The 14,261-nt window shown below is 39.6% G+C and overlaps 1 protein-coding gene across 5 annotated transcripts in view; it reads left to right on the forward strand.

Annotated features, from left to right (window-relative positions):
- The window catches only part of LOC139953497 (soluble guanylate cyclase 88E-like), a 142,069-nt gene that overhangs the window by 119,131 nt on the left and 8,677 nt on the right, over window positions 1-14,261 (forward strand). For 3 of the 5 annotated variants that reach the window (XM_071952917.1, XM_071952919.1, XM_071952918.1), the window contains 8 exons: window positions 3,157-3,256; window positions 4,178-4,307; window positions 5,125-5,271; window positions 6,447-6,593; window positions 8,009-8,165; window positions 10,097-10,302; window positions 10,789-10,925; window positions 13,296-13,340. In XM_071952917.1, the coding sequence (XP_071809018.1) occupies window positions 3,157-3,256; window positions 4,178-4,307; window positions 5,125-5,271; window positions 6,447-6,593; window positions 8,009-8,165; window positions 10,097-10,302; window positions 10,789-10,925; window positions 13,296-13,340 (1,069 nt within the window). The remainder of the gene's footprint in view (window positions 1-3,156; window positions 3,257-4,177; window positions 4,308-5,124; window positions 5,272-6,446; window positions 6,594-8,008; window positions 8,166-10,096; window positions 10,303-10,788; window positions 10,926-13,295; window positions 13,341-14,261) is intronic. The other 2 variants (XM_071952920.1, XM_071952922.1) reach the window with 1 other exon arrangement.

Raw genomic sequence — 14,261 nt, forward strand, 5'->3', positions numbered from 1 at the left:
CTTAGTGAGGCAAAACTTGTAGCGGTTTGTTCATTGATGCAATTGTTAAATACACCAAGTGAGGATACCAGTCTGTGACAATTACCTAAAGTGTACACTGCCTTAATAAGTCTGTCCCATTACACCATTTTTAAGCAATACACTGTAATGCTTATGACTATGATTTTATTTCTTTGTATCCGTCTACTAACAATTATTCGATAGGCTCTTTGATTGTTTGCAGTGTTTCAAGTGTTATATAAGATACATTTTTTTAAATACGCAAATCAATAAAAAAACGAAAAAATCGTCTGAATTATGGTAGTAAAATGTACCATACATGGTTATGTCCAGCTTCAATGTCCTACTTTGGTTTCTATTTTTCGTATTAACGGAATGACTTAACCTGGCATGATTTTTTTCTTCGGGGAGAACCAAAAAGCACAAACCAAAACATAATAGGTTTGTTCTTGAAGTAACAGTACCTCGCGTCTTGACTGTCTTTGACAGGTGTTTCAATCTCCCCATTGACGCCCTTACAGAGGGTGAAAAATGCCGTTTACAAGTTGACTCGTGGTAAGAGAATCATCGCTTATCCCTTAGTGCGTAACATTTTCAATTATTAATAATAATAATACTAATAATAATAATAAGCTAGCATTTATATAGCGCCTTTTCCATAGGTTACAAAGCGCTTGGATATGTCCAACACAGATCAAAAGTCAAAATCAAAGACAAAACAAGTGAGTCTTTAGTGAGTCTAATTAGCAATTGGCAATTAATTAGCATATTGTTGACTTACTCGGTACGTATGAATTAAGTAGCATGGGAAGGGTCGTGTACCTGCTGGATTTTGTTCAATATTGACTGTTCCTCTGTCTTACGGAAAGTTTTGTCTTACACAAACGGGCCTTAGTCTTTTCGTTTAGTAATATTTTAACAGTACCCCTCTCAATGCAAATATTATTTATTGTTTTACTACTTTTCTTTCCTGAAAAGTAAATTAATTACAAGAGTCGTTTTCAACAATACAGTGCTCTTTTCAATGTAAGTTTTGTATTTTGGTCATTAACTTGTGAAGTAATTTCAAATTTAAAAGTTCACCCCGCATTTAAGTTGGGCTCTAAAGTCGTGACATCCGTGTCCTTCGGATGGGACGTAGAACCGTTGGTCCCGTGTTTTGTGCATGGCACGTAAAGGAATTCGGTGCACTTATAGAGAAGGGGTTCGCCCCGGTGTTCCTGGTTTGATTGGCTGTAAAGGTCTCCTTACTCAAATGTAGTCCCACATACCTTGGAGGAAAAAACTAAATATTTATGCAGCACCAGTTACCGTCGGCAAGATCCAGACAATAGTTGTAGTAATGTCATACTGAAAGATAAACCAGTAACGTTGGGACTGTATTGTGCCAGATTGTCTAATATGTTGGTTTAGCATTGTTATTAGTGTGTGGTTCGTTGTGTCAAACATGACTTCATTAAAACCTATTTGCAATAACTCCATAATATCCGAAAATCATTTTAGCAAAGACGTTGCTGTGCGTTTTAATTGAATGATTTATAAAATTAATTATACACTAAGCACTTAAGTCTGTTGAAGTTAAAGTTAAACCGGTTTTGATTTTGAGTGCATGGCCACAAGGACGACCAAACGGTGACTGACCCAGGCTTAGTAGCATTTACAGCAGGCCTGGAATTTCGCGGCGGTCACGGAGGCCACGGCCTATGTAGCCCTTCTCTTTGCCTTGGTGCCCCTTAAAATGGAAGTGCACTTTTTTTCAAAACGAAAATGGCGTTGCCTTCTCGAATATGAAATTCCAGACCTAGTACAGTAGAAAACAATTATAGTGATATTAACAGCGTACAGTCCAATGGGACACTTTGGGACGCTAGGTGGCAGCAGACTTACCAGGTATATTTCCATTGTTTACAATGGATTTTACCTGGTAGGTCTGCTGCCACCAAGTGTCCAAAAAGTCTCCCATTTGATTCGGATCTACAATGCTGACCGAATCCACGCACCCACGTCAGAGCCTTGGCCCGGTCAATAGGGGTTCCCTTTGCTTGATTGTCCGCATCTTCTCTAAAACTATGTGCCCGTCTCGGAGTTGGCTGCTACAGCTAAGGGCTACGGCTATTTTCCCACGTCAATATGCGGTGAGGTATTAGGATTTCCCTGGCAACACCATTAGCAACAGCCGTAGCTGAAGACGCCAATTCGGACTTGGCCCGAGCCAATAGCATTGTCCTGGGATCATGGAATGGGGTGTTACCTGTCAATGTCACAGCAATTTTGGCCTGTATCGAAAGGGATTTAAAGGTTAATCCGAAGGATAGAAGTAAGGGACTAATCCACTTTTTAGATTTAAATTAAATATGATAGATGTTACTTTTTCAATTTAATGCTTAGGGTTTACTCTTAACACTTAAAATGGATTGGTCCCTAATTACAGTCCTTTTGATTAACTTTTAAATCCCTCCCACATAGAGTGTCAGATTGCGGCTACAGCTAGGGATACGGCTACGGATTAAGGCGTCGTCACGAGTTGAGGTATAGGACATCCTTAACAACACCCTTGGCAACAGTCGTAGCCGTAGCTGTAGCCGACAATCCGGATACGGCCTTAGGATAGACCAACGGTGACCGAATCAGAAACGCTGACCTAAATACTGGGACTTTTGGGCCCAATGCATGGGTCAAGCTTTGCTCCCGTTTAGTTCGAATCTGATCATGGTATTCCAAACTACCGTTATAAATTGTAAATATATTTTGACCATACATTCTTTCATAGCCCTCTTGCAAGTAAATAGTATTCACTAAATATAAAAACCGTTGTTGCGTACTAGCTTCTAAGGCAAGAACTCCGTTAGTACGTGCTTGGTCAATTCTATAAAAGTATCATAATCATACAACTCGTCATGTATACCCGGGTACTTATAGGTAAACAGCCTAAACAACGGTGCGTTTTGGGCGGTCGTAAACAATAAAAATGAATCGGCAACTGGTTATTCACTGACCAATGATCGAAACAGTTATTTGCGGTCATTTACTGGGAAGCCGTCGGCATGACAAGTCTTGACTCGAAGCTTATTTTGAGATACCAGACTATGACAAGTGGTTTATGGTTGTTGTGGGATACATATTAACATTGAGTTTGTTACAATTTTATGGCAACAGAAATCATTGCTGAGGACTTCCATCCACGGAGACTGCGCTTGAAGGGTCAGATGAAACACGTACCTGAATGGGACGCCTATATATTCCTTGCTACTCCTTTGTAAGTATTGTTAAAGTTTAAAGGAACCGGACCCTATTGGTTGATTCTCAAAATAATTGTCGGCATAAAAACTGACTTGGTAACGATCAAAGAAGGGCTGTTGTTGGTAATACGAATTGTGAGAAACAGCTCCCTATGAAGAAACGTAGTTTTATAAGGAAACTAAACTAAACTCTGACTTAGTGAGTGAAAGACTTCAGCTTCGTAAAGTTGGGAGTTAGTGCTTTCTGCTCTACCTGCCAGGCTTGTGACGAATTATGCCCAGACCTCATCTGTATGGACTGTAAAGGGTAGCCCCGTTTCAGCCCCAGGAGTAGATGGCAACTGTCACTAGGTGCTAGGAACACAGTTGAATTCTAGCCCACACCTGGAAGTGGCCTTTCACGCCTTGTTGAGTGTCTGGGTACTTGCATAAAAGAAAAAAAAACTATTAAAAAACAACACGTACTTGCCCAAACTCATTCAAGCAAGATCTGGTCAATCATTAAATTCATTATTTGTAGTTATGTAACAAAATTACATTTTGAGAATGGTCAAAATGCATTCTTAAATACAACTATTCATTAAATAGAATGACTCAAACTATTAATGAGAAAAAACAAACAAAATAATGTGTCGAAAATGTGTACAAATTGAATGCATTATTACCTAAAAAGAAACCCTAGTTAAAGTGGATTTGGGTCATATATTCCTAAGTTAGCATGATGCTAATTAATTGAATGCTTGCTTACCGAAATAAGCTGGACAAACCTATATTATTGTCTTTACATCAATGCAAATACCTCACCCAGATCTCCTATCCCAAAATTTGAATCCGCACGAGACCTTAAAGCAACATTTTGTGATCAACTCTTTTGTTTGTTTGCCAGAAATTGATATTAATAACTTGTTTTTCTGTGTATTTGTCTGTCTCTTGCACAGTATGCCGAACTTAGACGCAATGTTTCAAACAGGGTTGTACATAAATGACCTGAGTATGCACGACTCGAGTAGAGACCTCGTCTTAGCTGGTACTCAGCAGTCAGCGGAACTCAAGCTCGCTTTGGATCAGGTAAAATAGCATTCTTCATATATGTAGATATACTTTTGGTTGATAGCATACACCTGTGGACTGCTTCGAGTGCTATGGTTAAAACTATTACTCCCGTGTCATGTAATCCAAAATGGTTACAGACTATTTATCATCCTCGTCCACGTAACGTTCGTACACTTATTTCAGATACACAGATGCAAAACTGATTGGGTTGGAGGTGGTTATACAAAGAGGTCTAGGAACTGCACGCCGTGTGATAGTCGTCGGACTATCACATGGCAAACGATGCACTATCACACGGCTGCCGTTTATTGTAAAACAATACATAATATATCATGTGACGCGCTCTAAATGAATGAAAAGGCAGAATATGTGTAAGGGGTGTTTTAATACTTTATACTTGATTGTTTTCCTCTAGTCCATTTTGGCTACCATGCAAAATCGCACTAAGGTCGACCATAGTCAATTCAATTCTAACTTGGTTCATTTAAAAAACAAAGGCCATCATCACGACCTTTCTGTGTACGCAATCTTTGTACAAAGTGAGCTATCTAGCACTGTGCCATTGCTTCTTTACAGCTACAAAGGAAGGCGATATAGCAAAGTTTGTTGAGCGTAAGCACGTTACACCAGAGGTCATTGGTTCAAGCCCCGCTCTAGAAGCATTTATGATGTTAGTTTGTTGCAACTAGAGGAACAATAGCAGGCTAAACCATGGTGATACATTTGGTAATTCAGTAACTTTCTGTTGTTTTGAATGATTCGAGATAATGTACACTATTTTTCAGACTGACCAATCAGCAGTGATTATCATATTTGACCGAAATTATTACAGGAGTTGCAAAAGAGTGCGCAGTTAGAACAGAGCATGCGCAAACTTGACCAGGAGATGAAACGTACAGACTCGCTGCTATACCAGATGATACCCAAAGCTGTCGCTGATAAACTAAGGAGAGGGGAACCAGCGACAAGTACATGTGAGGTATGTACTTGTTTCACACCCAGCTGACATAGACCTTTTTGCAAATACCAGTGCGCAAGCGCAGACTGTTGAATGAGGTGCATTGTGGGATAGATATTGATCAAATTTGATCACCAGCTAGACCACAATGCACCTAATTCCAAGCTTTACGCACGCGCCCCAGTATTTGTGAAAAGGTCTATTGCCAAACACATTTCATACGGTAGATTAGTGACTATTGTTGCGTGTCACGTCTTGTGTTTCTGACCAGAGTGTTTGTTCGAGACCCGATCTTAGCACTTGTGCCCTTAAGCAAGAAACTTTATAAGAGGACAGACAGCACAGATTAATTGTGTTTTGCTATCAAAACAGTTGCCGGAATTGTAAGTACTTTATGTTATCCACCTAATAAAATAGACTAACACAGTCGCCATTTCGGACACGGCCTGACATTACCGAGCAAAATTCAGGATTTCCCTGCTAAGTATGCTGCCAACTAGCGACTACTTGTTGAATCGGTGCAAAGGATGTAGCATTGGATGATACCAGTAGAGAACACAAGGGAGTCCTCACAAGTTTGAAATGAAGCTCTGGTGTTCTGGTCAAGGATAATACATTGTTCACAAACGCTCTAATCTAGAGCCAAACTAGAAGAGAGAAGACAATGAAGAAATCGTTCAGTTTAATATGTGGAAGGAAAACCTCAGGGAATCATTCCAGAAAAACCCACGTAGTCAAGTCAGGGACTGAAAAACCCCATCCACATAGTGCCCCTTGGTGGGATTCGAACCGGGATCCGAGAAGTGGAAGGCGAGGCAAGACACCACCATACCTGGAGTGCGTTTTAGCGACCCCAACCAAAACTGTTTCTGACGTCATAACCAAAACGGTAACCGAACTCACAACTCGGTTATCGTTCAGTCTGAACAGCAGAACCAACGACCAACAACCGAAACAGTTTTTGGTTCGGGTCGCCAAAACGCACTCCAACTCAACCGCCAAGTTAGACCCTAACTAGACCCATGTACTTGGAGGCGGCTGTAATCCTTTTGTTCTCCCCAAATTTGTCACTATCGGTCGACTTCTGGGGCCCTAGGATGACCAATATCGAGCAATATTGGGGGAGAGAGAGTAAAGCGCCCCAGAACTGGTTGTAACACTAACTCATGAATGTGCTTTTGTTGTTTCCTCTCCAGGTTTTTAAAGATGTGACAATCTTGTTCAGTGATGTTGTTGGATTTACTGAGATCTGTTCACGTATCGAGCCAATGCAGGTTGTGGCCATGCTTAACGGCATGTACACCAAGTTTGACCAACTTAGCGAAGCGCATGAAGTTTACAAGGTGATTTTCTTTTAACCCCCCTGCGATGCCCCACCCCTGTCGGATATACAACAGTGACATGACGTACTGCAGTGTGCAATCCAATTGGGATAACGATAATACCTCAACTACATTGTTGATTTCAAACATTTCCAGACAATGTACTGATAACTTGCAAAACAAAATCAACACAAAACCATGTTTGTATTTTTTTTTCCTATGCTCATTTTGCTAAAAGCTGAACGAGTAATAAACTAAATGTGTTTTTGGTCTACTGGCTGCAAACCGGTGAACCAGGAGGGTTAAGTACTCACTTGAGTGAAACAAGCCGCTTCAAAATCAAAATAACGATTGCTTACCAAAGTTCTAACAGAGACTTTTACGGAGGGACTGTATTAATTCTTTAAGAAAGTCACTACTTGTACAAAGTCGTGTGGTCTGTGCACTGTTCTACAATATTTTAATAATCACTGTGGACGTATGTTAGTCCACAAAGTGTTGTTTTCATGTTCATCTTCTATTTTGAGCTCGATTCAACACTTTGGAAGAAGTCACAATATTGTGTGTTAAACGCTACATAGGAGGTGCTGACCTAAGATAAGCAGAGGGTCACATAATTGTAAAAACCTGACACACTTTGTGGAGTTGAACACGTCCATACAGTGTTTGTACAGTGTTAAAGAATGCATTTTGTTTTTAAGTGTACAGAACAAAAGAGAGCTGTGTCTGTTTATATGAAGTTTTACGCATTCAAACAGTATAGAACTAAAACAAAACGGGACAATAATGTTCCTTGTTGGAAAAAGGTTACCAGTTGTGAAATACGTTTACAAAACCAACTTATTGAGCTGTTGCCCTAAAGTATTGAGCTGTTGCCCTAACGTTGAATTGCAAACAGAAGAGGGACATAGTCAAAATGCTAATGACACTACTTTGCTTAAAGCCATTGGACCCTTTCGGTACAGAAAAAAAAAGTTCACAGATTTACAAATAACTTACAGGGTTTACAGAAGGTAGTGGTGAAAGACTTCCCTTGAAATATTATTCCATGAAATGCTTTACTTTTTGAGAAAACAGTAAAACTATATCAATTCTCGTTAGCGAGAATTACGGATTTATTTTAAACACATGTCATGACACGGCGAAACGCGCGGATACACGGGTGGGTTTTCCCGTTATTTTCTCCAGACTCCGATGACCGATTGAGCCTAAATTTTCACAGGTTTGTTGTTTGATATAGAAGTTGTGATACACGAAGTGTGGGCCTTGGACAACACTGTTAACCGTAGGGTTCAATGGCTTTAATAGATTTGTTGTTTGAGAACTTGTTTTGCTCTTCTATAGAATAATGTTACCGCAAACGAATTTTATTTTGACATCTCCAATCTAATTGTTCAAATTCTATTATTAGATTTTTGTTTTTGGTCTTGTTTAAGGTTGAGACTATAGGCGATGCATACATGATCATGTCAGGCGCACCAGTGATGACAAAGTACCATGCAGTCCGGGTAGCCGAGATGGCTATGGCGATGAAGAGAGATATAAGCTTACTGCGTGACCCATCCACTGGAACACCACTACAAATACGCATCGGTTAGTATGTGAGGAAGTCGTAGTTATATACTTGTCAAGCAGCCGATTTCACGACACGCTAGGATTAAACCTATCTCGAGGTAGGACGAGTATCCCGTCCTAACATAGAATGGATACGGAAATCAGCTCTTACTAAGTATAGGATTAAAGGCAGTGGACACTATTGGTAATTGTCAAAGACTAGCCTTCACAAGTAGCGTACCTCAACATATGCATAAAATAACAAACCTGTGAAAATTTGAGCTCAATCGGTCATCGAACTTGCGAGATAATACTGAAAGAAAAAAACACCATTGTCACAGTGTGCGTTTAGATGGTTGGTTTCAAGACCTCAAATTCTAAATCTGAGGTCTCGAAATCAAATACGTGAAAAATTACTTCCTTCTCGAAAACTAAAGCACTTCAGAGCCGTTTCTCGCAATGTTTTATACTATTAACCTCTCCCCATTACTCGTCACCAAGAAAGGTTTTATGCTAATAATTATTTTGAGTAATTACCAATAGTGTCCACTGCCTTTAATCATATGTCTAAGTTTGGAAGGGTTTGGTGAAGTTGACGGCTGGCACTGATCTTACATGGTTGAACTTCACAAAGAGTTGAGACTAGTCTCATCCCGAGTTAGGACGAGTTACTCGACAAATAATGTATTTATTAGGTAAAGTGTTGAGAAACAGTGTGTTAAATGCTGTCAAACTTTGAATAATAAAAATCTACCGCAAACAAATAACAAATTTATCATACAAAAAGATAGTTCCTTTTCGTTTCGGTTAATTTGACACCAGGGACCAAATCATTGAGGTTACCAGCCAAACTACCATGCCACATGTTCCGTTTGTGATTGGTATGTTTAGCAGAGACTTATTAATCAATATGTTCTGCTTAAAGGCAGTGTACACTATTGGTAATTGTCAAAAACTAGCCTTCACAGTTGGTGTATCTCAATTATATGCATAAAATAACAAACCTGTGAAATTTGAGCTCAATCGGTCATCAAAAATGCGAGGTAATAATGAAAGAAAAAAAACCCTTGTCACACGAAGTTGTGTGTGTTTAGATGGTTGATTTCGAGACCTCAAGTTCTAAATCTGAGGTACTGAAATCAAATTCGTGAAAAATTACTTCTTTCTCGAAAACTATGGCACTTCAGAGGGAGCTTTTTCTCACAATGTTTTATACCATCAACCTCTCTCCATTACTCATTACAAGAAGTGTTTTATGCTTATAATTGTTTCGAGTAATTACCAATAGTGTCCACTGCCTTTAAAAATTACTTCACTACTTCAAGTGATTGCTATTGAGAGATTTGGGTTAAAGGACCTGGACGTTATTGGTGGTTACTCTAAATAATTGTTATCATAAACACTTAAATGGGTAATTCCTCACTCAAAATATTAAAAGCCTTTTGGCGTGAAGTTTTTAATTCGGCATCTGAAAGCACACATGTGCAAAAATGTTGGCAGCAGACTAACCAGGTAAAATCCATTGTTCTCGGCAATGTGCACATGCTCGAACTACGTAAACAATGGATATTTACCTGATAAAGTCTGCTGCCACCTATTGTTTTTCAATGACTTGTTTATTTATGCATACTATTATGTGGAGATATATATACCAAGTTAGAATACTGAGGCCAATTTCATAGAGCTGCTTAAGCAAAAATACGAAAACAGCTCGCTTATTTTACACATGTTACTGGCCAAAATGTTATGCCATATACATTGATTGTGACTGGTATGTAGCTGTTGTTCACTTAGCATAACAATTGAGTGGAGTCTTGGCCGGTAATCTGATTTTACTAAGCAATGAATTTTTTGCTTAAGCAAAATTTTGTGCTTAAGCAGCTCTATGAAATTGGGCCCTGGTCTATGACTATTACCAAAGGTGTCGAGTGCCATTCAATGTAAACTTCACACGATTATGTTGTCTTTAGGTATGCACTCAGGAATGGTGGTTGCTGGTGTGGTCGGCCTGAAGATGCCAAGGTATTGCCTGTTTGGGGACACGGTGAATACTGCGTCTCGAATGGAGTCTACGGGACAAGCCATGAGGATACATCTCAGTGAGGGCACACGGCAATACTTACGAGAATGGCCTTTCTATATCCTACAAGAACGGGCAGTGAAGTGTGAAGTCAAGGTATGTAGTCTTTGTTTCAAGAAGTTTGTTAAAAGGCTATGGTGCACCATCCCGATGTGGGAGTGCAAGGTGACAGAGTCAGGCGATAGGGACAACAAAAACAACAATAAAACAACAACAACAACATCAGCAACACAAACAACACCAATGGTTCATCATACAAGAGGAACAGCAAAAACTCAAAACCACAATAACATCAGGAACAACAACAACATCAACATCAAGACCAACAAGAGTAAAGCAAACGGCAGCAAAAGCAACAACAGGTACAACAGCACCAACAACAGCCAAAAAAACAATGACCCAGAAAATACAACCAATACATCAACTTCATGACGCTTTCAATTTGGTTGACAGGCATTGTCCAAAAAGGGCGAATTCCGCAACTGGTACGGTTAACTGCTGTTGCTGTAGCCGAAGTTGCCGTTTCGGACGCGGCCATCCATCCTTTTCCATTGAACCCATTATTTTGTACTCTGTTTCCAGGGGAAAGGAATGATGAAGACCTACTTCCTAATGGGGAAGGAGGCAGTAGATGAATCCGAGTTGCCTTTCACTATTCGTGGGTCCGCAGAAAACGCCTCCAGAAGCTCACTTAACTCGTCCATGGAGTCCCTCCGAAGGTACTCATAACCTTTCTGCATTATCCTTTGACTCAGTCAGCCAATGTTAGATTTGAATGTTTTGGGTACAATCACGTGCTTGATTACAACTTGCCACTTAAAGGCAGTGGACACTATTGGTAATTGTCAAAGACTAGCCTTCACAGTTTGTGTATCTCAACATATGCATGAAATAACAAACCCGTGAAAATTTGAGCGCAACCGGTCATCAAAGTTGCGAGACAATAATGAAAGAAGAAAACACCCTTGTCACACGAAGTTGTGTGCGTTTAGATGGTTGATTTCGAGACCTCAAGTTCTAAACTTGCGGTCTCGAAATCAAATTCGTGGAAAATTACTTCTTTCTCTAAAACTATGGCACTTCAGAGGGAGCTGTTTCTCACAATGTTTTATACCACCAACCTCTCCCCATTACTTGTCACCAAGAAAGGTTTTATGCTAATAAATATTTTTAGTAACTACCAATAGTGTCCACTGCCTTTAAACTTGAATCCCTCAGACTATCGACTGTTTCTATGTCACCTAGGGGCAAACTTTTGCTTACTAACGTATTGGAGACAGTAAACCAAAGAACACTAATACATGATTTTGAATGATTGTGTGTGGCACAGTGATACCAAGGTTTGCTCATCTGGAGGTTGCTGTGCAAAAGCTTGCCCGAACCAGCTGACAAAACAACTGTCTCTATAAGTGGTACATTGTGACCAAGCAAGTCATTTTCCAGACATTATTCAAATAAGTCGCAAAGGCTTCTCGTTTGATTTTCCTAGTTTGTGTATCCTGTTATTTTGTTCATTCAGTGTGTAAGACAAAGTTTATTTCTTGACGCAATTAATATCCCTAAACTACACACGTCATTTGCCTTTACAGATATGTCATGCTAGGCAAATATTTGTGCTTAGCAGCTCTATGAAATTGGGCCCAAGTGGCACTGCATGTTTTCACCCATAAACCCAAGAAGGGCGCCCTCAAGTGGCCAAGTGTTACTAGGTTGTTTTTACATTGCTATGGCATTATTAGACCACAGGTTTGTACTTTTCAGCAGTAGCTACCAGGTGCCCCCACCCACATCCCCCCTACCCAGTCTCCCTTATGCCACTCGGCAAATTTGTAAGCCAAAGCTGAATCGGTTAAATGTCTGTTGCATTTTTACACAAATTTCCGTTGTGAGTCACTTCACCATACGGTAATGCACAAACTGAACTTTCGATGTCACTTTAACTTGATCTGTATGTATTAGACCTCTCAAATCGAAGTGACCTGTGGGTATGTACACATTTTCAGAAACTTGTTTTTTTCTTTTTCGAAATTTCTGTGTTTGATGTGTGTTTAACGCATTTAATCATGATCATTTTAATATTTCATGAACTCACAATAGAATGGGCAACGTTTCACAGGGTTACCTTGCATTAAGAAATAGGCCAGCCGTCGATTTCACAAAACGCTAAGATTAATTTTATCTCGAGTGACTCGTCCTAACTTAGGTTTATCTTAAGGTTTATATGCTACAGCGCAGGGCTAGGAATCGTCCTATGTCTAAAGATTAATCCTAAGTTTGAAATCGACAACTGGGCTATTCAGCAGCCCTGTCTGTTGTTCATGATTCACAGCGTAAAAGAAAAGAAAGAAGCAGAAGATAACAGGTGTGAGTTGCTACGCCAAAAAAAGATGTGTTATTTAAGCCAATTTCTTTATTAATGCAGCTTTCAATTAAAACTGTCAAGTAATTTATGAGGTCTTCAGTTTTGTAAAATGTTGGCTTCCAGGGTGAACATTTACAAACTGGGGTCGATTTCACAAAGAGTAAGGACTCGTCTTATCTCGAGTTATTAGGACGAGTAACTTGTCCTAACTTAGGATTAATCTTAAGTTCTGCATGCTACAGTGCAGGGTTGGGACTTGTCCTAAGTCTTAAGATAAGTCTTAAGTTAGGAAGAGTTTTGTGAAGTCGACAGCAGATCAGTAATGCCGTTTCGGCGGTTATTTCATGATCAACATAGCAATCTTATATTTTTAGAAACTAATTTGTGTGTACCATTAAAACTTTTGAATAGATTTTAATGTCTGGTACAATGACTTGCTTCAGGCACAAGTTAGTGCTTACCATAGAGCACCACCAGAGTGCACCCATCTAACTTGGTTAGCCCATAACCGTTGGAGCTTCGCGTTACGCGGTAGCAAGTGCAACAAAGTTCATTCACTATTTGCTGTTATTACGCTTCACGTACAACCATCCACCCCCACCCCAACCCCACCCCACCCCACCCATCCCCCCTCCCCGGTTGGAAAATCCTGTTGAGATACATCAGACAACATGTTGTTTGCAAACATTATGTGATGTTCTGATTTATGATTTATGTTTGGATACAGTTTTTCAGGCGTATTAACTGCTTCAATGCCTCACCCCGACGTAAGGTCTGTTTGCTATGGTTATATCAACTCAAACGTTGTAGTATAGTTATGTGTGCCATAACGCTTCTATCATGAGACATCAGTCTGGTATTCGTCGTTTTACCACTAACTCTGCTGTACCATTTTGGTTAATCATTGGTTGTCGTCATTGTGTCATATAAACTCTGCTAACCATTTGTGTTCAACATAAACTGGTTATCGTCGTCATTGTTTCGCATAAACTTTGTTACTCTTTTTGGTTAAACATAAACTGGTTATCCCCATTGTGTCACATACACTCTGCTAACCATTTTTGGTTAATCATAACCTGGTTATCGTCATTGTTTTACGTTAACTTGTACTCTTTTTGATCAACCATAAACTGCTTATCGTCAGTGTATCACATAAGCTCTGTTAACCTTTTTGGTTATCCATAATCGTCGCTGTGCCGCATCTAAATCTGCTAACAATTTTGTTAATCATAATTTGCTAATCGTTATTTGCTAATCGTTATTTTGCCGCATTAACTCTGCCACAATAATCCTGCTTACTATCTGGACGATCATAAACTGATTCTCGTCACTGTGTCACATAAACTCTGCTAACTGATTGGTTAATCATAATTAAGCTGCCAATCGTTCTTCTGCCGCATGAAATCTACTAACAATTTTGGTCAGTCATAAACTGCTTATCGTTCTTGTGCCACATTAACTCTGCCCAACATTTCGGCTTAAACCATAAACTGGTTATCGTCTTTGTATCACATAAACTCTGCTAACCATTATTTTGGTTAGTCATAAACTGGTTATCACCGGTTGGTCATAAACTGATCATCGTCATTGTGTCACATAAACTGGTTTTCGTAATTGTGTCACATAAACTCTGCTAACCATATTTTGGTTAATAATAAACTGTTTATCACCGGTTGATCATAAACTGGTTATC

Source organism: Asterias amurensis, chromosome 22 (assembly GCF_032118995.1).
Source record: "Asterias amurensis chromosome 22, ASM3211899v1".
NCBI lineage: Eukaryota > Metazoa > Echinodermata > Asteroidea > Forcipulatida > Asteriidae > Asterias > Asterias amurensis.